General features: G+C 52.8%; 1 protein-coding gene across 2 annotated transcripts in view; it reads left to right on the top strand.

The window, feature by feature from the left end:
- The window catches only part of PLCG1 (phospholipase C gamma 1), a 37165-nt gene that overhangs the window by 1106 nt on the left and 12389 nt on the right, over positions 1-23670 (top strand). For both annotated transcript variants that reach the window (XM_077778891.1, XM_077778890.1), the window contains exons 2-6: positions 20387-20539; positions 20655-20748; positions 20911-20958; positions 23337-23421; positions 23518-23601. In XM_077778891.1, coding sequence (XP_077635017.1) covers positions 20387-20539; positions 20655-20748; positions 20911-20958; positions 23337-23421; positions 23518-23601 — 464 coding nt within the window. The remainder of the gene's footprint in view (positions 1-20386; positions 20540-20654; positions 20749-20910; positions 20959-23336; positions 23422-23517; positions 23602-23670) is intronic.

Below are 23670 nucleotides of genomic sequence, written 5' to 3'. Positions count from 1 at the left end.
CATCCCGCTTTTGTCCTGAAACTGAATTTTAGAGGTCTGCGTGGGTGGGCAGACACCCAAAGCCAGGGCAGGGACTCTTGGTAAAGGGGCCAGGCTCCTCTTGCCCTTGGAAGCACATTCTCTAGAGCTTGGCCCAGAAGGGCCAGCCTCGGGGCCTTGGAGTCAGGTACTTTTTTCAAGAGCGTGCAGCCAGTTTGGGGTCTCGCCCTTTGTGTGTTGTGTCCTGTCCTGTGCTGCGTCCTGTCCTGTGTTCCAGGGCTGCAGAGAGCCAGGAGCGGCTCCTTTTGGTTTCCTGCCTCCCTGCCTTCTCAGGCCTGAGCTTGGCTGCTTTGGGGCAGATCTCAGTTGGAAGGAGGGAGTTGGGGATTTTGAAAAACCCCACAGGTCTTTCAGTGTTACTCCACTTAGAGCCACGCTGCCATGTCTGTGCTGTGGCCGGATGGGCACCCAGCTCTACCCTCCATCCCCCACCTCCAAGTGTGAGAAGAGAATGTGTCTGCTACCCTAGGTTGTGGGTTGCTTCCTGCAAGGACCCTCCTCCCCAGAGACTGGTGTTAGAACCAGGTCCATGTTGGGGGGGGGGTGTCAGGAAGTGACACCCCCACGGGAAGGACCTACAGACCTCCTTGGGTATGGTGTACATGTGTGTAGATGGGTGAGGAGATTGGGAGGAAGGAAAGTCTTGTGGTGAGGCAGCCATCCTCAACTACAAACTCCACATCTGATGCAGCTGCTGAACTTAGAAATGGCAGCTGCTTTCCTCTGTGCCTCCATCAGCCCTGTTAGCCATCAAGAGAAAATGTTAGTGATTTGAGAGACTGGATTCCAAAGTGGAGGAAGGACAGATACTGCGGGGAGCTGAGATAGACTCTAGGCACAGCCCCTTCCTTGCTTTTATGGTGCTCCCTCTGCTCTACTGAATTGGTGGCACTGGCTGGAGGTTCCTCGATAGAGATTTCCTGAGTAACTAACACTTAAAACCATGTGTGTGACCAACAGGCAGTAAGTGCAGCACACTGGTTGAAGGCAAGGCTGGATTTGAAGCCTATATATTCGTTGTGTTTCCCTTAGCCAGTTACTTATCTTCTCTCAGCTTAGTTTTCTTTTCTGTAAAATGGGAGTGGTAATATATCCACTGTATAAGGTTGCTCTGGGGATTACATGAGAAAATTGATGTAAAACATCTCACAGTGCTTGACACACTGTAAACGTTTAATAAGTGAGCTGTTTTTAATAATAACGATAATGTGAATAGACTACGACTGTTCTCCTGGACCCCAGACTGGGGTTGTTGAGGGAGGTGGAGCTTGGCTGTAGGAGAGGGTGAGGGTATAGGAAGGGAGGAGGATGGGGGTCAAGTTCACATTTCACTTAGATCACTACCCGGAAAAAGGGAGGAAATGGTTTTGTTTTGCTTCAGCTCTTCTCCTCAGCCACCCACCTGTCGTATAGAACAGTACATGACAGAGTAAAATTTATGGAGTAAATCTATGGAGGCTTGCACGTCTGACTGCTGGGTAGGACTTTTATTTGTAAGTTGGGGGTCTGAACAGAAGGGAGGGGTGTGACGAGGGAGGGAAGAGTCTAGTCCATGGTGTCTCTTGTCTTTGGAGGCTGGTGGAAGGAATGCAGAGGACCCATGACCCCAGCCCCCAAGGGTAGATAAGCTAGAGAAATACAGGTTCAGTGATCTTGCTATCTGGGAGCGTGGCAAAGACTGTAGAAGGAGCCCGGGCCCTTTGATTTTGGAGGCCAAGGTTGAAGGAGTCCGAGTAAAAATGCTAGTAGATGCTTGTGTAGAGTTCACACTTTGTAAATGGAGCCTCTTGCTGAAGCCACCCCGCTTCTGCCCGTCCCTGGGCGCACCTTGTTGGTGGGTTCTGATCCCTGCAGTCCCCCCTCTGCAGCCTTTGAGGAAATTTGGGTTGCCAGCTGTGACCCCTGCCACCTGGCCTTTTGCTGCTGACTCTGCCAGAGTTCCATATAGTGCTTGTCGCCTGGCCAAGGAGAGAGGCGCTTCTGCTGCCCTGAGGGTGCCTGGACCTGAAGGAGGGATGCTGTGGTTGGTTCAGCGAAAATGCACTCCACTTGTGCATCAGGCCTCATTCGGACCCTCACTGTGACCTCTCACCTTGCCACTTGTGAAATGGGACTGGCACTTGCTGACTTCTGGGGTGGTAGTTTGGCTCCAAAGAGGGGTGGGGAAGTGCTTTGGTGCCAGTTGTCATGGTGATGTGACAGGAACCAAGTTGATGTTTGTTTTTTTACGTTACAGATACTGACATAAATGAATACAAAACAATTATAGACTTCCTGCTGAGTGCTACAGAGACCTTTCATCATGTTTTCTTGGCTAATCTTCACAAGTATATGTGTGTGTCTGGAGTCCTGTCCCGTTTTACAGATGAGGAAATGGAAATACAGGGAGTGAATTGTGCCTGGAGTGATAGTGCTAGTTGTGACAGCCTCATTTAGACCCAGCTCTCCAGACATTGACTGACTAGCCATCCCAAGAGGACTCTCGGCCCCAGGGTTGTGCTGACCATGGGCCTCAGGTCCTGTGTCCCAGCGGTCTCTTTTGCTCCTCTAAGAAATTTTTGTGCTTTGACCTGCGTTACAGACAGCCTCAGCTTCTCTAGGTTCTGGCTCCACACTTTTTCCTTCTGGTGCCTTTCTGGGGTGAGCTGGTTCAGTCAAGGGTCATCGTGGGCACAATGGCCTGTGTGAAGGTTCCACGGAGGGCTCTGAATGACAGCCATGCTCTTCTGTGGGACTTTTGGAGCCTCAGGCTTTCGTCTTTGATTTTTTTCCTCCTCTTCTAGATGCTAGGCCCTCTTAGGTGGTGAATGAAAACAGGTCCTAGCCATCAGGAAAACTAAAACAATGATAATTCCTAGTGGTACCTTTGATGGGGGTTGGCCAGGCACGGAGGGAGGGGTCAGTATGGTGGCAGAAGAGAGCAAACCGCCCAGACTAGGCAGTCAGGCTCAGAGAGGAGGTGATATTGGGACCACTTATCTTGGGCTTGACCTCTGTGGCTGTCAGGCTGGTGAGACAGACCACAAGGTCTGCTCTGATGGCTGGGCCCAAGGTGCCTGAGGCTGGCAGGCCCGGTGTCATGGGGGTTTTCTTTGTACTGGCTGATTGCTCCCGGTGGGAGAGGGGCAAGAACACATTCCGGATCTCCAGAGCTAGCCATCTCTGCATGTGTGTTTCCTGTCTGACTGTAGTTTTTCCAGGGGAAGTCAGACCTCTTAGTGTTTCCCCCAGCACCCCACACTTGCCCTGCTGTGTGGGTTTCCAGACCAACTCTACCAGGCCCCCTGTCCAGCTGGGGCTCTTTCCTGTGAACTTAGGAAAGGGCCTGCTTCATAGATGACTGGAGAAGCTGAGCACACCCAGCATTGGGCCCCCTTCCAACACCTCCAGCTGAGGAGAACCCTAGGAGATGTGGGGGTGCGGTAAGAGGGGGATGATGTTCTTGTGCACCTTGTAGAGTGTTTTCTATGTAGTGCCTATGCTTCCCTGGGGGAACATCTTTGAGAAAAAGATAGTAATAAGTGACAAGACTCTAGGCAGAGATAACAGTCAGGAATGACTGTGAACAGCCAATGGTAATTGAGCCACAGTAACTGGAGGTTTGTGGCTAGAATCAGCCAGATCTGACTTTAAGACTGTGTGTGTACCTACATACATATGTACACAGATGCATAGGCTTGCGTCACGATTAGAGATCTTGGCCACTGACCTTTTTTGTGTAGCCTCTTAGAATGAGGAGCATTTATTTGTTCAATAAATAGTGTTTGAACTCCTCCTGTTTGCCCAATGCTAGGCACTAAGGGTGAATAACACATGGACTGTGCTGCTAAGGAACTCCCACACTCTTGGAAGAGACAGAACTGGGAACATGTAATTATAACCGTGTGTGCTGCGTACCATAATAAAGGTCCACCAAGAGCTCTGTGAGTGCAGAGTAGCGAGCTCTGCTTAGTGAGCTGGGGTTGAGAGGAGAGAGCCAGGGAACGCTTCCCAGGGGAGGTGACCTGTGAGCTGAGCCTTGACTGATAGAAGAACTTGTGTGGCTGAGGCACTGGGGATCCCTATGTGGGGGTCAGGAATGCTTTTAGTGTGGTAGAGGTAAGGCTGGGGCTGGTTGGAAGCAGTTCAGGGACAGCCACAGGGTGCCATGCTCATAGGTTACACTCCGTCCTACAGGTCGTGGCTGTCAGCAGAGGCTGAAGCGAGGCTGTCTTGCATTTTATCTGGGAGAAGTTGAGGGAAGCTACTGCAGTTGGCAGGAAGGAGCTGATGAGCAGGGGCAAGACTTCCTTGCTGAGGCAGGGCAGGGATACGACAGTGTGTCCAGACGGGAGGGGTCTGGGTCTGGAGGGATGACTAGACTAGTGCAGCATAGTAGTTTAGCATTTGAGTACTGAACTCACCCTGCTTAAGGTTGTGTAACTAACTTCCTCTGTGACCTTGAGTGTGTGACTTTCTCTCTCGGGTCTTTGTCTACAAATGGGGGTTATAGTAACAAGCTGCATTTATCTTGTAAGGGTATTGTGAACATTTGAGGAGAGTCTTCCTAAAGTGTTTCACATGGAGTGTGGCACAGTGGGTGTTCTGACAAGGAGGAAGATGAGGGTTAAGTTCCCCAGGAGGACCCAGTAGCGGAAGGGAGCAAATGTGCCTATTGTATTGAGGGTGCTGGTGCCTGGCCACCAACCCTTTCGGTTTGGAGACAAGGAGGCCTCCCCATTCCCTCTCTCCAAGCCCTCAGCAGCCCTGATGTTGTCAGGGCTCTTTCCCGCTGCCAGCTTTTGCAAGGTGACAGGACAGTTGGCTGAAAGCAGCTGCTTTGGTATCATATTGGCCTATTTCTGTGTGCCTAGTCCAGAGAAGTGCTGTCTGAGCACAGTGATTGGAGACCCCTGTTTTCTAGGAAGTGCTTTAATGCTACCACCTCAATACAGTAGGGCCTGTCTCTGCCTCTACTGTCACTGTACCTGTCAGTCTTCATTAAGTCATGGCATCTCTTCCCATTCTGTGCCTTTTTCTCTTATATGGCTTCAAAGAGGTCAGAGATGAATAAGTTGGAGGGAGGAAGTGAGGCCTAGTATCACAAAGGTCTGATATTAGGGGAAAGGAGACGCCCACCCCCAACCCCCTTCTCTATTTCCTTAGAACTGGAGAAGTCACTGGGGGCTGGGAGAAATGGGGGTGGGATAGGAGGAGGGAAATGTGCTGGTGCTCCATGTATAGTGCTCTGTTCAGAGAAGCATGGTGCCTGTGCTTCCCTGGAGGGAACTCTTTGAGGACTATATGGTAACAGATGATAAGACTCTAGGCAGAGCCAAGGGTGTTGAGTGGCCTTGAGCAGCTGTTGGCAAGTGGGCTCCATATGACTGAAGATTTGTGGCTCAAATCAGACTTGGGTTCGAGTCTCAGCTCTTCCTGTGACCTTGGGTAAGTTACTTTAACCTACTTGAAACTAATTTTTAGCTGTAAAAGTCACTTCCTCATAGAGCTGTATATTAGCAATAGTTAAAAGAAGTCGCATATGGGAGTAAGATTTTATGTGAAAGTGCTCTGCATAGCATTTGGCACTTGTGGGCACTTAATAAGTATTTGTTTCCTTTGGTTTTGCCTTAACTAACTACAGAGCTCGAGTTCTTTCCACCACCAGGCATGGCCACTGGTGGCTGCTCTGACAGCCTGGGTAGAAATCTGTTTCCTGCTTGTTTTCTTTGTTCCTTCCCAGAGTTTATGCACAGAGGACCGGGGCATGAGGAAAATCAGGTATTTGAATAGTGCAGTAGAGTTCATGGGACATTTTCTCATCTGTGCTATTGTTTGCGTGCCGCCACAGCTCATGTATTGAGGGAGGGCAAGAATGGTTAGCTCTCTCTCATAGATGAGAAACCAGGGCCCCCAGGGTAAGGTCACACAGTAAGTTCATGGCAGTGCCGGGACCAGATGCAGGGTCTCGATTCCCACTACGATATTTAGTTTATTTTTTCACTCTTGAGAAAATGACAAGAAGATAGACTATTCTGGAGGACCAACGTGCTTTTTTATGTGGACACAGTGATCTGATCCACTCTGCCTTCTGGCCAGATGTGCTGTTGGACCAGCCCAGGCTTCTGGCCGTGGATAGACTGGACCTAGACCCTCCATCTAGATTATCTGCTTCCTCATCTTGCCATGGCACCCCCATCAGGAAGCTTTCCTCTCGGCCGGGGGTGACGATAGCAGAGCAGGTGAGCTGGGGGACAAAAAAAAAAAAAACAAAACCCTGCTCTGACTTGCTGTTACTGGCTCACAGTGACAACTGTCCCTCAGCCTCTGCAGGGAAATAAAGACCTGGGGCTCCGTGCTCGAGGTACTCTGAGAAGGGCCTCTCTTTCATGACAAGCTCAAGTGCATAGATTCATCTAGGTGTTCTTTCATTCGCCTGCCTCGCTGGTGTGTTAGGCCTGCTAACTGGGTCGTAAGAGCTGCGACCTGTGCCTTGTTCCCGGTGGTAGTAGGTCTCTAGGCCAGTGTGTTTATCACTATAGCTAGTCTGTCCTTAAAACAATAACAAAAGACCCCAACCCCCAGCTTGCTTGGGCCTCTTGTGACACACTGAACCAGCAAGACACCTCTGTGCTTCACTGGCTTTGGACGCTGGCGTTTGCTGACGTGCCAAGCACCAGGGAGGCCAGTAATAAATGAAAAGATTGGGGTAGGTACAGCCAGAAAGAGCAAATAATTACGGGACCTGGGGCGTGCTGTGGAGGAGAGAAACCAGAGGCCGTTCTGTCAGTCAGGAGAGGTGGGGGTGTGTTCTGATAATGAGTAACCCCCGACCTCAGTTGCAGACAACAAGTGAGGCTCATTTTTTACTTCTACGTGTGCGTGACCACGACAAGCCCCTCGTTCCTAGAGTGGCCTCAGTGAGCCATGGCCTCAGTGGCTCGGGGTCAGCCTCCTGGTGCAGGGCCCGAACACTGGGCAAACTAGGCTGGAGAGGGGTTTGGAGAACAAAGGCTGGGGAGGAATTCATTTCTGTGGCTTGGCCTGGGCAAGTGGTGCGGGGGCCTCTGCTGTTGGGGCCAATAGACTGCCGCTCATGTGGCCAGGCGCTCTGCAGCAAGGTACCTTCGTGTTCAGACTTGAGATGCCATAGCTGTGCCGCTGCCTCATTGTTCTCTCCCTGCTGGGCCCTCCTTGAGCTGCCCCTGAACCTCTGATGTTGTGGCCACAGCTTCCTGCTGTTGCCCAGAGGTAGGGCCTCTCGTTGCCTCCTCACAGATGCTCTCAGAGCTCTTTTGCTGGATATGCTGGTGCCTCCACAGGGAGCCCTCAGGAAAGGGAGAGGAGGAGGAGGGGCAAAGAAATGTGGAAAACGGGCCCTCCCTGAATACTCGGGCTGAGGGAAGAGGCAGTGGGGACATAGAGTTGGTTGCTTTGGAGGAGGCTGTGGTCCCAGGAGATAGGGCTCTAAGTCTCTGCTTGCCATTTTCACTTAGCTCTTAACATTCTCCCCCTCCTTGTAACACTAGTTCCTTTCGAGGTGGTGCTTGGCTAGCCTTTAAGAGGCTGCAGTGGCTGTGTGCCCAGGCACAAGTACTAGCTCTCTCCCCCACTCATCACCTCCTAGGAACCGGGCCCATCCTGGGGGAAGCAGGGAGGGCTCCTTTTTATAGCCACATGTAGGCTTTGTGTATAGGCTCTGCTGCTTCCTTCCGGGCCCTTCCCAGTGTTGGCGGTTGGCCCTGGCTTCAGTAAGACTCAGGATGCAGAATAAATGGGCGGGGCTTTCTTCTGCAGGAGACTGGCATCTCCTTTGCTGAGCCCATGCCTGGCACAGAGGACACTGGGGTTAGCAAGCAAGTAAAGGAGGAGACTTGGTCCTTGATCCTGGGACACTTGCAGTCTGGAACATGCCGAAAACCATGAGAGCCCAGAGCCGGCAAGACACATTTGTACCTAAGACTTTATAGGCTGAGCCCAAGTGTCCAGACATAGTCATCTTCCTCTCCGTAGCAGCCCATCTTGCCCTTGTGGAGTTCCTCCTTTTGCCGACTGGTATGCCAGCATTGGTTAGAGAGTCTGTACAAAGGCTTTGAGGTGCCTGGGAGCAAGGCGTGGGCACGGTGAAGAGTGGGCAGTCTGACGGAAGCTCCAGGCCCTGGCAGGGAACGCTGACCAGACTGGTGAGGGGCTGGGCCACGGCGAGTTTGACCACTTGTTTGTGTGAGATCTAATTCTAACTCAGTAGGGGTGGGCCGTTCACTTTGGGGTTGGCTTCCTGTTTTCTTGGACACCTGGGGATATGGCTGAGCTGAGGGAAGTGGTTGTTTAAGGGATGGCCCCAGGTCACAGTGTCCTTGGCTTGGCCTCGCCTGTGGGGGGAGTAGGGCACTGACCACACAGGGCCTTTGGCTGTGAAGCTGTGGGTGTGTGGTGGGTAAATTCTAACCCCATGGGATTGAGTGACTTTAGCCTTAGGCCCAAGAGTGTGGGTCTGAGTTCATAGAGTGACTAACCGTGGGAAGGAGTGGAGGACCTGGCCACAGGTTCCAAAGGCTTTTCAGCCTGCTTGGGGGCAAGAGGGCAGCATGGGAGGTGATAGATTCTCTGAGGCTCTGCAGACCACTTCCCCCCATTCCACCTGATTTTCTCCCAGCTGTTGGGAGGCAGCTTCCCTCTTCTACCCATGTCACTTCCTCTACTCGAAGAAGTAGTAATTGAGTATAATGTGCCTGTTGGCCTTTCTTGGGAGCTCTCAGCATATCCACTGGGGTTAGAAAGGGTAACATATGTCACGTTGTCCAGGATTTTACTCAGGGCCCCCTGATACCAGCAGTGAAATACAGAGTATCCCCTCCAGTGACCAGAGAACACCTGGTGCAGAACACCTGGTGCCTGGACTGTTTCCACAAGGATGTCCTAGTCCCTGGCCTGAGAACGGGTCCACAGTGGGAGAATGAGGCTCTCTAGGCTGTGGTGGGAGGCAGCGAGGAGCCTGTTAGGGGAGGTGAGGCCAGAAGCTGTCTTAAGCAGGTAGAACTAGGAAATTTAAATCAGGAGGGAGAGGTCCCAAAGTAGCCATTCCTGTTGATAGGGGAGGCAACTTTGAAGAATCCTGGCTGGGCTTCCTGGGGAGGCAGTGAGTTCCTGATCACCTTGGAGTGAGGTCAGAGGCTAGATCATGCATCAAGGCCTTGCCTGTCCAGGAAGTAAAAGAAGGACAAGAGGAGTGCCTTGGCTTGGTCTGGTCAAGAGGCCAGAGGGAGTGTGGCCAGATGCTGAGGAGAGGCTGGCTTTAAAACGGGAGAGCCTAGTGGGGGGCTCAGAAGAGGGTGTCTGGGTGAGCAGGCCTTGCCTTCATGACTTCCTTCATCGCTTAGCACATCTCCAACCTCCTGGTCAAGGTTGATTCTGCTGGGACTTTAAGGGCTGGCTGCATACCTCCCTCCCACCCCCCTTCCCCCAAGAGGGAATAGGGCATGTGTGGTAACATGGAAACCAAAGAGGCAGGAAGCCAGGGCTGGCATGGAGCTTCACAAGGAGCTCCGCAGGGGAGGCCACTGGCGTCCCCCTCCCATCTCCCCTCCCAACTTAGCTCCTGTTGTTTGGATCGCCAGTCAGAGGCCCCTATTGTTTCCACAGGGGAGGGAGGTCCCAGATTTTTCTGTCTTCTAAGCCATTCAATTTCCTGCTACAGCCTGGGGCCTTAAAGTTGACAGGCATAATCAACTCCCCTAGGAGCTCACACTCCATAGAGAAGACAAAATACGCATAGGATTCCCACTCATATAAGTGCTTGGTAAACATGGTTGTGATAATAAATGAAGCCAGTAAGGCTTGTCCAAGGATTAGGTTGCAGGTGTTGAGAGAAAAGGAGGTGCCAAGATTGGTTCTAAAATTTCTAGTTCATGTATCTGTCGGGAGGTGATGGTGTTAGCTGACCCAAGAGGTGTGGCAAAAGGCCTGGGTTTTGGTGAGAGAAGTGTTGAAGAGTGTATTTGGGTTTGAGGGGTTAACTTTTTGAGTTGTTTTTGAGGTGAGCAGGTGTAAATGGCAAGTAGGTAGTTGGACCGAAGGGTCTGAAGCTTAGAGCTGAGGACCGAGGTGTCCGTAAGAGGAAGCACTGAAATCTCTGGGCACCGATGCCTGGGAAAAGGTAGAACACTGGGAGAGGAGAGGAACTTGGCCTCGGCCTTGCAAAAGGCCTGTGTTTAATGCAGGTAGGCCTGCAGTCTAAGAAGAAGGGAGAAACCCAGGGGAAATCATGAGGGAGAAGCTGAGGGCAGAGGTCCAAGCAGGAGGGAGGCCATGGTCAACCTTGTTGACTGCTCTGAGGGGCAGGAAGGAGGATGATGGAAAAGTGACTTAAACTCCGTGTTCTGGTTCTCCAGGTGGCCTGAATATACTAGGGGGAGCATTTCACTGGACTTTTGAGGTCCTGGACAGTTATGGGACCTGGCCCTGCTGGGCCCTCAGCTTCTTCTGTAGCTGGGGCCTGGCAGACACAAGACATCTGGAAAGAAACTTGGACATCAACCTGTGGTGGTGGCACAGGTCAGAGTTTACAGGACCTCTGCCTGGGGGGCTGAACCATTGGCTGCCTGGGGAGTTATTTAGATGTCTGGATAAGAAAGTTGGAGCAAGCCGGGTCCATACTGCAGCTTTCTCCTGTTGTGGCCTTGAAGGCCAGGAAGGCCTGCTGTCCCTTCCCCTCTTCCATGAAACTGAATGCCTAGCCCCACCTCCAACTCCAAACTGCTTCACTGATGCCTTGGCTTCTGTGATCCCCTCTGCCTGACACAGGCAGATCCGCCCTCCAGACCTGCCTTCTACAGAGCAGTCTGAGAAGTCCCAGAGAGCAGCGCTCACTTTCTCTGCTGTCAGCACCACAGACATCTCCCTGTTGTTCCATCTTTGGACAACCTCATAGTTATCTGCTTCCACATCTGTTTCCGCCATCAGCCAGGGGCTTTTCTGAAGGGCAGGAACTTAAGTGCCTTATTGATCTCTGTTTACCCAGGACCCAACCCAGGGCCTGATACTGAGTAGATAGACGTCTAATATACGTTTGATTAGATGATGGAATGAATGAATAAGCGTAATAGGCAGCCACTCAACTCTCTCCCAGCTTTGGGTTCTCTGGGTGGGGCCTCCTTTCCCTTCCTTCCTTTGTGGCCTAGGCATGGTGTTCCCACCTCTGAAATCCATGGGATTAGGCCAGCGTTATAGGCCAGAGGCCGCCTGCCTGGGTGGTGTGAAGGCTAGGGACCATGCAGAGGGCCCTAGTTCTGCCAGGAACCACCATGTGACCAGGACAGGACCCTTTGGAACCTCCATTTTCTCATTGCTCCAGAGAGGAGATTCATCTAGAATCTAGACTCTGGATGATTCATGTGCTGGCAAGGATCCTTTACAGCTGTACCCTGAGGCAGTTAGTACATGCGGGTTCAAGGTCCCACGTAGGAGGACCCTGCAGACCTCCATCCAGCTGTCTGAATGGCCTTTTCCTGTTTATGAAGGTGGGAGAGGGCCCAGATGCCGAGTCAGGCCTGGCTGCCCTTCTCGGTCAGGTGTTTGGGGAGGAGTGGCTGATGAAACCCCAGCCAGAAACAGATGCTAAACTCTGCCCTGGTATATCTTGGACCCCCACATTCAACCAGGGTCTCCTTGTGTACCCCTGGGAAGGGCTGTGGCCTCTCTCTCCTGCTGCTCTTTGAAGGCAGCTGCTGCATAGGAACGGGAAGGAGAGAAGCCCCATCCTCACCTTTCCTTCGTTGAGTGACCCTGTGGCTCCAAGTTTCCCAGCCTGGATACTTGTCTATCAAATGGGGGTAGATAGCTACCCTCCCCCCTGCACCCTCCCCCCCACCCGACCTCTTCTCTGGTGGTAGCTGGGAGCTGCTTCTGACTGTTTCTGTTGGAAAGTAAGAGGGGCAAGGTCGTAGTCTCAGAACAGAGGGGATTGGGGGCCCTGAGGGGACCTCTCCTTCCAGAGGCCTTGAGCAACATGGAGACTGCTGGTCCATCCTACTCCCTCTGCTTCCAGCTGTGTCAGGTGCTTTTCCCACCTGTGCCTAGGTTCTGCCCTTGCCTCCCCTCCAGGCACCTCCATCCGTCCCCTTCAGAGGTCTGCAGGCTGTGAAAGCTGTATCTTCTATTTTTTTTTAATTTTTTTTAAATGTTTTATTTATTCCTGAGAGAGAGAGAGACAGCATGAGCAGGGAAGGGTCAGAGAGGGAGACACAGAATCTGAAGTAGGCTCCAGGCTCCGAGCTAGCTGTCAGCACAGAGCCTGACACGGGGCTCGAACCCTCGAACTGTGAGATCATGACCTGAGCCAAAGTCGGACGCTTAACCGACTGAGCCACCCAGGCGCCCCATGAAAGCTGTATCTTCTAGTTGGTACAGCTGCCTGGGGGCAGAGCCCCTTTGTCTCTGGCCCCCTCCAAAGGGGGCTCTGGGCTGCAGTGTCTGCCTTATCCTTGAGGCACTACGCGGGAACTTGCGTAGGGGTAACAGAGGCAAGGGGCCAGGAATTGGCCACAGAGCAGTTGCTTCCCCTTGTGGCTTCCTATCTCCATCTCAGCATCCTCCAAAAGAGAAGGCTCCGTTCCATCTGTGTTCCGTCTCCCAGTGTCTGTAGTTTCTTTAGAGGGTGATGAAAGAGGTGGCTTACTCAAGGGGCGAGGGCAACTGGGAATGGCCCGTCTGTGTACCTCAGGCTGTACTTGGAAGGGCTATTGATGAAGAGCATTTTGGGAGAAGATTTTTTTTTAAAGATTTTATCTTTAAGTGATCTCTACAGTCAATGTAGGGCTCGAACTTACAACCCTGAGATCAAGAGTCACATGTTGTACTGTCTAAGCCAGGTGCCTCATTTGGGGGAATTGTCCACCTCTCCAGACTTGCTCTTCTGAATCTCCTGGTGACCTTGGCTTAGAGCCAAGGAGGGCAGGGTGCTCAGGGAGTCCTGCTTTTTCTGTTCCTCAAAGCTCCATTGGCTTCCTGTGGTTCCTATCAGCTGCAACAACCTTTGTATAGGGACTTCCCAGTATTTCCAGATTGCAGTGGCCCTCTAGGGTCATGTCTCCCCCTCCCACCCCTTCCCAACTGTGACTGCTCCTTCTTTTTTCTATCCCCATAGTGAATCTCACCAACTTCTGCATTTGTATATTTGTTGTAGCTCCTCTGCCTTTTTTTTTTTTTTTTAATGTTTTATTTATTTCTAGGAGACAGAGAGAGTGAGACAGCGTGAGCAGCAGAGGGTCAGAGAGAGAGAGGGAGTCACAGACTGAAACAGGCTCCAGGCTCTGAGCTGGCAGTCAGCACAGAGCCCGACGCGGGGCTCGAACCCACGAACCGCGAGATCATGACCTAAGCGAAAGTCGGACGCTTAACCGAACTCCTCTGCCTTTTTTGTCCCACTGCACCACCTTTTCCAGGAAGCCATCCCTGATACCATCTTTGAGCATCTGTGGTCTTCGCTGCCTTTGTTAGATAATAAGCTCTGGAGTCTAACTCATGTGTTTATTCTTATGTTATTCTTTTTTTTTTTTTTAATTTTTTTTTTAATGTTTTATTTATTTTTAGGAGAGAGAGAGAGACAGCGTGAGCAGGGGAGGGTCAGAGAGAGAGGGAGTGACAGACTCTGAAACAGGCTCCAGGTTCTGAGCTGGCCATCAGCACAGAGCCCAATGCGGGGCCCGAACCCACGAACTGCAAGATCATGACCTAAGAGAAAGTCGGACGCTTAACCGACTAAGTCACCCAGGCACCCCAATTCTCATGTTATTCTTATAACTCATGTGTGCAGAGGCTTGGAGGGAGGAGGGTGGGCTGAGAACTGATGGGCTGGGGTCCTTGGAGTTTGCTGCCTTGGTTGGACGTGGCCCCTTTGGAGCAGGGCTGGACTTTCCCCAGCTTCCCCCAGCACCCTCTGCAGAGCTGGGCAAACAGGCCTGGAGGAGATCTGGAAGTCCACAGCCAACAGGTGGGGTAATGAAAATCCCCAGACCTGCCCAGATAACATTCATTTTCCTCTTTCAGGCTCTCTAAATTTGGAAAAACAAACAAAAACCTTCATATTTACCATGAGATGTAATTCTTTTAAGTTACAAAATGTGTGTGTGTGTGTGTGTGTGTGTGTAATTCTGTGTGAGTAATTTTTGCAGTTTCATCAATTAGCTTACTTTGTAAAAGGAAAATGCTCTCAAAAATGTTACACTGAAAGCATGTTTAATATCCAGAAATTTGTGGGGCGCCTGGGTGGCTTAGTCGGTTACGCGTCCGACTTTCGCTTAGGTCATGATCTCGCAGTTCGTGGGTTCGAGCCCCGCGTTGGGCTCTGTGCTGACTGCCAGCTCGGAGCCTGGAGCCTGTTTCAGTCTGTGACTCCCTCTCTCTTTGACCCTCCCCTGCTCACGCTGTCTCTCTCTCTGTCTCTCCTAGAAATAAATAAAAAAAATTAAAAAATTTTTAAAAAAATATCCAGAAATTTGTGACATGGGCCACTTCCTTCTGGTTTTTTGTTGTGCTGGTGGTGGTATTCTTGGCCATATGTTCATCATTTGGGGAGTTTAATTTTCAGTATATCCTCCTGTTTCTTGTGAGAACACTTTGGTGTCTCTTATTGACATCTTATAGTAGCCTAATAAAGAAGGGGCCAGGAGTGGTGGTCCCATTTTACAGGTGGGGAAGATGAGGCCCAGAGGTGGGGCTGTGCCTCCTGTCTGCCATGCCAGTGTTTGGTGCTTATGGTCCTTCTCTGTATATCCTCCTTGCCTGATGGATGGTTAATTGGCCATTAGGTTTGGAGAACCTCTATCTTTGTAGGGCAGTTTGAAAAGTGGCTTCCCTGGGGGTGGGGGATGCTAGGATACTGGTTTCTGACCAGGAATCTTGGGTCTACTTCAGAATCTTGGATTTGATGCTGGGCTCCCTTGTCTCTGTCTCAGGGCCTGCCATGGTTAGAGTGAACTCTGCTATGGATCAAGATTGGCTGGCTCTCCTGAGCCATACTCATTAAGATACCCTGATAAAGGCTTGGTGCCCTGTCCTTGCCATACCCTTTCTCTTTCCTGGGGTTCCTGTTGTCCTGGGACTCTGCCTGGTCTACAGGAATGCTGCCTCTGTGCACATCCCTGCTGTGACTGTCCTGATGCACTGGGCCCGAGGAGGGCTGATGCACTTATGGCTCAGCCTGTTGTCTGGGAGGGGCTGAGGAGCAGGATTCTAAGACCAGAAGCAGCTCTACCCTCAGAAGAGCCTAGCATAGGTAAGTCCTCTATGGTCATTGTGTTCACCCTCTTCCCAGGCTGCAGACTGGCTATCATGTAGCTTGTCCCCTTCATGGCACCCTCTGTCGTCATCCAGTAGTTTGGGTGCCGTCCCACAGTTGGGGACCTACTTTCCTGCAAAGGCAAGTTCTAAGTGGGCCCTGAGAGCAGCAACAGTACTCTTTGTTGTTGTCTAGCTACTCATCTCCCAGTGCGTGGGATCGGTTCTGGGGCTCAGATGAGGAAACTGAGGCTCTTAAAGGGAAAGTGACTGCCATTATGGGTATGTCCAGAAGGCAGCTGCTCTCCAAGCCTGCCTGACCCAGCCGCTCTCTGGTCTCAGGGAAGGGAGTCGGTCCCTGCCTGGGCCTAGAGAGGAGAGAGGGCGGGGCTTTCCTTGTCTGGTTGTACAAGCTTTGGTTCTGCAGGTTCAGTCTTGTGGCACTCTGCCTCAGGGCGCAGAGCTGGCCCCTGCCACCAGGCAGCGAGCCTGTTTCTGCATAAAAATCAGTCCACGGTTGACGGTGGTCAAGGCAGGTGAAGATTGAGTCTCCTCTGTGAATACCTTCATGTCATAGTTCTGTTTGCATGTGATGGTCAATTGGCCATCCTAACAAAAACCTTCATTTTATTCATGGCCTGCCAGAGAGAGCAGACTGCAGCCTAGCTATCCGCTTTGGAACAGGATTTGAAAATTTATCTTTGTGATTTCAGATCTGTTCATCTCCATTTCTGGTGCCCCACCACGCGGTGCATGTGCCTCAGACTCTTGATGAGTGTGCCTGTGGGCCGCTGTGGCTGCAGGGACTCTGCAGACCCAGGAAGCAGCTCCTGGCTTAGAGCATGTCTGCACACACTAGTCTGAACTCTGGCCCCAGGGACCCCACTCCTCCATGGTGCCCCAGCCCTATGAACCCCCTTTTTGAGCTAGGGAAATGGCTGCTTGGATTCTTTTCCTTTGGCCGGGGCAGCTGTGGCCTAGCTTTCCCTCTCCTAGGTCTGGGTTCGCTCCCAGCAAAGCCCTGGCAGACGGCTGCTTTGGTCTCCCCTGCTGCCAGCCCCTTGGGCTCCATGTTGACACATTAGGCACACAGGCAGGCAGGGGTCAGGCTCCTTCAAACATCACTGGGATCACTGGGTCCTGGCAAGGCCCTTACTGCAACACTATGAGGTAAGAAGAGTTCCCAGTTTCCTAATGGGGAAACCCAAGCCCGAAAGAGTGAGGACCTGCCCAGGGCTGCACAGCGAGAATTTAAGACCTGTGTGATTCTCCTCTGCTAGGCGTGGGCAGTCTTCAGGAAGGGTCACTTCCTGAGGGAGTGGGAGGAGGCAGATTGCCACAGGACCCCCAGGCTTCTGCCCAGAGCTCCAGGCAGCCTGGCCATCAGAAGGTCCTCAGCCCTCAGAGCGGGTATGTGATGCCAGTCCCTGGCCAAGGTGCGGGTAACCCCTCATTACCCCAAAGCCTCTCTCAAGAAGGGCTGGTCTCTATATCTTCATGAGGGTGTGTGGGTGATTAAATGCCCTGGTAGCTTATCTTGTTACTGTCCACCATGGCCATGCTTGGAATGGTGATACTCATGCCACTCCTGAATCATGGGCCTCAGTGACCTGGTCCTGGGAGGAGTCAGCCCACCCTGCCTCCAGACAGGCTGAGCTTGGCCACATTGTGCTGATGGAACCCCAGGCCCTCTTAGGGTGGAGTGAGCTGGAAGATGGACCTTTGTCGGTGAAAGCCCTACACTCTCAATGTGCCACACAGTAGGCTGGCCTGGCCACAGGCCCCCCGGTTGTGGGATCCTGCCCTTGTCCTCATTTCCAGCCTCCCTAGGGCCGCTCAGTACCCTGGCTTTTCTTTTCCCCAGTGTTCTTGAATATTGTTTTTCCGTGGTTGTGAGTAGGTGATGAGTGCTGGGTCATGGGTCTCTGGAAACAGAGCGCTACTCTCCTGTTCTTCCAAGTAGTTCTCCTCTCCTCTCCAAGCTCCCAGGTCCTGGGAGGGTCTCTGTCCCTGCCCTTCCTGTTCCACTGTAGTTCTGACCCAGACAGCTGGCGTGGCTTGGCCTCCCTCTCCCCCCAGCTAAGGCAAAGGCCATGCCTGTCCCAGAGAGACTCCTCCCCTGATGGCAGTCCCTGGGGGACCAGTCCTGGCCCTCTTAGGAAAGGAGACCCTTCTGTGTCTGGGAGGCAGGAGGATGGGAAGTGAGGTTGGGAGGTGACACAGGATATGACTTTTAAGAACGTAGTAGAGCATCTCACCAGGCGTCACGTCCTTTACAGCCTGCTGTTGTCTTGATGCACTTGGAAGTTATCAGGACCAGGCTGGCACTTTCTTATGTGGGGGAAGTACAAGGGATCAAGTGTGGCCACGTGGGAGCTGAGGATACTTGGACGGACGCCTGGCCTGGAGCTGCTCTGTGCCTACCTGGTTCCTGTCTTAGGCAGGATCCCGTTCTGCCTCTGGCCTGGTCTCGGGAATGCTCCGGGGAGCACAGGGCAGGCCAGAACTTCTCCTGGGCTTGTTGGCTGTGTGTGCGTGTGTGTGAGTGTGGGCACATGCTCCTGCACCCACGCAGGGCTCCATGAGGCCTGGCCCTAGGCTTCCAGTTGACCCTTTAGCTGACTGCGGAGCAGTTGGCATGTCACGGACTACATCTAATGATGGGCAGGCAGCTGAGAGGAAGGGCCCAGACTGTGGAGCATGTAGGCCCTGGCCTAGATGCGTTTGTGTGTGTGAGGTTGTGTGCCTTTGTGAGAGGTGTGGGAGGGAATGACAGCAGCTCTGCACCGGAAAAGTGTGCTGGTTTCTGTTTCAAAGGGCAGGGGTTGTGGTTATTCTGCAGTTTCTGATCTGGGCATTTCCCCTGTTCAGCTCCTCCTTCCATCCTTGGAAACTATCTTCTTAGGCTGGGTTTTTGTGACTCAGTTCCCCCCACTCTCTGGGTTTCTACCTGAGTGTAACTCCTTCCTTCTAAATGCTCCCCCCCCCTCCTTTTTGTGGCCCCTTCCCCCGTGTGCCTGCTTTTTTCATTTGTTCATTCAGTCCTTCAGCATGCCTGGCCTGGGGGGAGATGAGGAATGTTCTCTCCCTCCCTCCCTCCCTCTCTCCCTCTCTCTCTCTCTCTCTCTCTCTCTCTCTCTCTCTCTCTCTCTCACACACACACACACACACACACACACACACACACACACACGTATTGCCACAAGGAGTCATGGATGTGATTCTGTAGGCTTCTGAGTTGGGTCTTTGGAGGGTGAGGATGGAGCCTAGAAGGTAGACGGTCCACCCTAGGGACTGGGACAAAATGGGTGATAGGACGCACTGGCTGGTTTTGCACTTGGTCCAGCTTAGTTTAGATGGAGCAGAAAAGATGGGAAGGAAGAAGCTGGGGGTGTAAATCACTGAGCCCCACCAGGAAGGGCCTTGAAGGCCAGAGAAGGAGCATGTACTCCTCAGTGAGCGGCCTTGGGAGGGATCAGAACAGTGTTAGAAGGATTCAGAAAACTTAGGAAGGGTAGCTCATTGGTAAAGAGGACGGCGGGGGAGGGGGGAGAGGAGGGCTTTCAGCGGGAGGACCAGGCCTGTGAAGGGTTGATGAAGGCAAGGGAGCAAGGAGCGAGTTCCAGGTAGAACCAATAATGCTGTGATGGGGGCAGCTGGGGTTGGGGCTGGAAGCAGTGCCTCTATTTCAGGTAGGATAGATGGGGCACACCTGTGGCTGGAAGGGCAGGAAGAGGGCCTGGGGATTTGGACCCCTTAGGGCATTCCAGCCAGGGTGGTGTACAGTTGGAGCTGAGAGGGCTCTGGGGTGGATGCTAGTGTGCTAGAACTACTCTGGGTTGAGAATATTTGAAGGGGCTCTAGTGCCAGGACACTGCTCAGGGAGAGTCCTCTCTGGTGGCTAAACAAGGCTGCTTCTGTTTGAAGAGATCCTCCCTAAAGCTGTCTCTTTATCTGGCTTGGAAAGTCTGCCCCCTGTCCAGGGTCGCAGCCAGCACCGGGGATCGTATGGGTGTGTGGCTGGGGCAGCCCGTCTCTGTGCTGCACAGTGCTAGGGCCCTCTCCAGGCCTGTGCCCCAAGCATACTTCAGTGAGGGAGCAGAGGGAGGGAACCTACATTGACTGAGCTCCTGGGTGCCACATACAGGGCTGGGCAGTTTTGGCTGTTACGACTTTTGATCTTACACCTTCACTGTTACTGTTGCCTGTGTTAACAGATGAAACAGTGGGTCAGAGTAGTTGTCACGGTGCTGATGTCACACAGCTAATGGGAGGTAGAGCTGGGATTTTAGTCCAGGCAGGATAGTCCTAGAGTCCATGCATGCTTTTTCTACCACCTTGTTTTCTAGAGAAATTCAGTCAAGCCTTTGGCTTTATATATGAAAAAGCTGAGACTGGAAGAAGTTAAATGAGTCACTCAGCGTCATCTCCCTTATTAGTGGCTGAGGCAGGTCGTCTGCCATTCAGGCTCCTGTGCTTCCCTGATCTGTACCGTGAGAGGGCAGGGGAGCACATGCAGGCCCTTCAACAGCCAGGATGGGGAAATGTCCCTTTGGATACCCACTGCCACGCCCCTTGCTGAGACTTGCTTGGGCATGTCTGTAGTGGTGAGCCATTTTAGGGGCACATCAATGCCCTGGGCCTGATCCCTTATTTCTCCCACGGATCCTGAGACATACTTGGGTCTACCTAGCTGAACCCTGGGACTTTACAATTTGATTTGTGTGCTTCATGTCAGAAATGGTCCTCATAGAATAGCCTTAGTCCCCATTTCTCTCTCTAGAGTCCAGCTTTTTTCCAGGTCAGAGTGACCTGCCTACATTCTCAGCAAGGGAAGGTACACAGGATGGGGTTGCCTACTTCCCCAGACAGCTCAGCTTTTAGTAGAGGCCTATGCTTAGGCTGAGCCCAGCTCTCTTTTACCACCTAGTGGGACTGTGGGTGTTCCTGCTCTGCCCCTGGACAAGGTGTCTCTCTTTGTCATCCTTCCCTGAGGGAGACTGTGGGAATGAGTGAGGAAACCAGGCTGACCTCATTTTGGCGTGGACTCGGAGACCCCAGCCTGGTCTTGGCCTCTTCTCTGTCTTCCTAGTTGACATTCGAGAAATCAAGGAGATCCGCCCAGGGAAGACCTCACGGGATTTTGATCGCTACCAAGAGGACCCTGCTTTCCGAACAGACCAGTCACACTGCTTTGTCATACTGTATGGGATGGAATTCCGCCTGAAGACCCTGAGCCTCCAAGGTAGGAGTCAAGGGTCTGCAGGAGGTAGGGGGTAGTTTAGAGGCAAATATCTATCGGCTCCTGGCTCAGCAGGAAGTATGTGTCCTCAGTTCAGCTATTTGCCCCTTGATCACAGCTACATCTGAGGATGAAGTGAACATGTGGATCAAGGGGTTAACTTGGCTGATGGAAGATACATTGCAGGCGGCTACACCTCTGCAGATTGAGAGGTAAGAACCACCCCTGACATGGTTAGGGTTGGGGGCATTGGGTTCTAGGGAGCAGAGGCAGGGGGGACACAGGCCTTTGTGAGCCCAGACACTGCCTGCTGACCTCCCCAGAACTACCCTGGCTGGAGAAGTTGTTCTCACTTCAGACTTCTCTCCTTCCAGGTGGCTGCGGAAGCAGTTCTACTCAGTGGATCGGAATCGTGAGGATCGGTAGGTATTGAGCTGCGGCTGTAGCCCAGCAGGTGGGTTGGGGCAGCCAGAACGGTAGCCATGTCTCTGAGCAGCTGCTTGGAGAACCAAAGGACCCGGGGGCCCTGCCTCCTGGGGGGCAGGCGAGTGTTTCTGGCACAAGTAACCTCCTGCAGAAAGCCCTCTGATGGCCTTGGTGCAGGCTGGCCAGAGAGGCCAGGGACTATAAGCTGTGTGGCCTGCCGCTGGGGACAGAGACAGGAAATGGAGAACTGGCTCTGGGTGTCCTGCAGAGAGGGTCAGGGGCCTGCAGTGTGTGCGGGGGTGTCTTCTGAAGCTCATGCCTTTGAAGCTATTGTGTGACATAGGGGCCAAGGAGAGATGGAGGACAGAGATCAGGTCATGGTAAGGGCTTTTGATTGTTGCTGTGAAAGAGCTGGAAAACCACAGAAGGCTTTGAAGGGAGGAGTCTGGTGACCTGACTTGAGTTGCACAGGAGAGTCTAGAGTCTAGGGCAGGACAGAGCCAGAGAGCTCAGTCAGGCAGCCACAACAGCGTTCCAGGTGGAAGATAAGAGGGCTTGGGGCGGGAGGAAGTGGTCGGATTTGGGCTCTAATGTTGTTTTTAAGTTTATTTATTTGGAGAGAGAGAGAATCCCAAGCAGGCTCCCACAGAGCCCGATGTGGGGCTCGGTCTCAAAAGCTGTGAGATCATGACCTGAGTGAGCTGAGGTTAAGGGTTGGACGCTTAACTGACTGAGCCATCCAGGCACCCCTGGGCTCTGCTGTATTTTGAAGATAGAACCCAGTAGGATTTCCCAATATTGGTTTTGGCGTGCAAAACAAAGAGGAGTCCGGGATAACAGTAAGCTTTTTGGCTGGAGCGTCTGGAAAGGTGGAGTTGCCATTGACTGAGATGGAGGAAGGCCATGGGAGGAGCACATTTGGGGAGTTTACGGGTTCATTTGGGGCGTGTTAAGTTTTATGATGCCCTTGGATGTCCCGGTAGAGCCATGGAGTTTGCAGGTAGGTAGAATGAGTTTCAGGGAGAAGTTGGGGCAGGAGGTGTTAACCTCAGGAGTGTAGAGATGTTCCTTCCACAAACCATGAGGCTGGAGATCACCTTGGGGCGGGGTAAGCAGAGCACAAAAAGGGAAGAGGGCTAGCAGCTGATCCCAGGCCATTGGGACACTGGGGATTGGAGAGGTGAAGAGGGGCTGGCCAAGGAAGTACCAGCCTGTGAGGTAAGAGGAAAACCCGGAGGGTGGAGTTTTGGAAACCTGGGGAAGAGGGAGTGGTCAGCTGTGCCAGGCCTTGTCAAGTGTGTTGAAGACAGAGAGGTGCCTTTGGACTGGACAGCACAGAGGTTGTTGGTGACCTTGAGTGGAGAAGGGGGTTCAGGGAGGGAAAAGGAGTGTGGATGGCTCCTTCAAGGTGCTGCTGTGAAGGGGAGCAGAGAAAGGGATTGTAGCCAGAGAGGTTAGCAGGGTCAAGACAAGTGTTTCGGTCAGATAACAACTTGCTCGTAATGCTGGTGGCAGAGTCCACAGGGGGAAAGCTTGGTGGTGCAGCGAGTTTCCTAGCCTACAAAGCAAGGACCCTCACAGGCTCCCTCCTGGTGACTGGGGTCAGGTGAGCCGGTGCCTGCATAGAGTGCGCACTTGCTGAACAGCACTTGCCAGTACCAGCTAAGACCACTCGGTACAGAGCCAAATCCTGGAAGGAAGTTTTGCTGCTGCCTGCCAGGCTGTCAGGGGGAGGAGCGGAAAGCCTCCCTTTCCTCCATCTTTTCCATTCTGTTGCCAGGGCCCAGCAGTGTCCCCTGTCCTCAAATCCTGGGCTTTAGAGGGCAGGGATGGTTCCCCGTCAGACCCCAGGAGAGTGCCCAGTCACCAGCAGTGGTAGTTCACTGAGCAGGACCTTCCCCGCCCCCACTGCCACCACCAGTGCCGGGTATTGAGGCGCAAACTCCCAGCATTCCAGGTGACTGATGAGGAATCACTGTTGAGATGCCCCTCACAGGGACTATGTGAGTGAATGCGTGGGGCCTGGAAATTCAGCAGGGGGAGGCTGCCTCCCTGTGTTCTGTGTAGGCCAACAGCCTCTGGGAGAACCTGGGGGCCAGAGGTACAGGCTTGAGTGCCTGACCCACTTCCCTCGGCCCGTTTGCTCCTTGCTTGCAAGAATCATGGCCTTTTTCTTTGCTCGGATGAGGAAAAACTGAGGCCCAGAGAAAGGAGGGGACTTCCCTTGGTCACCCCAAGGGTTCTGATTTAGTCTCCCCATCAGAAATGCAGGTCTAAGGGTAGTACTTACCTGTCCAGCCCCAGGTGGACTCAGCCCATAGGTCAGAAGTCATGAGAGGTTGGGTGACAGCACTGGGAATGTCTCTTTCCTCAGTATATCAGCCAAGGACCTGAAGAACATGCTGTCCCAGGTCAACTATCGGGTCCCCAACATGCGCTTTCTCCGAGAGCGTCTGACGGTAAGGGATTCCCAGGCCGTCTACAGGCCGTCAGTGGGGGCAGCCTGGGAGCCCCACGCTGCGGGCCTCACTGGAGTCCTGTCCTGTGCTGTGCAGGACCTGGAGCAGCGCAGCAGCGACATCACCTACGGGCAGTTTGCTCAGCTGTACCGCAGCCTCATGTACAGCGCCCAGAAGACGGTGCATGAGCCACCTTCCCTCCCACGGCCCCTGCCCCTGCTCTCCCGCCCCAGCCCAAGCCCCGCTTGC

This window comes from Crocuta crocuta, unplaced genomic scaffold (assembly GCF_008692635.1).
Source record: "Crocuta crocuta isolate KB4526 unplaced genomic scaffold, BGI_CrCroc_1.0 scaffold248, whole genome shotgun sequence".
Lineage (NCBI taxonomy): Eukaryota > Metazoa > Chordata > Mammalia > Carnivora > Hyaenidae > Crocuta > Crocuta crocuta.
This window is presented reverse-complemented; position numbering and strand designations above follow the sequence as displayed.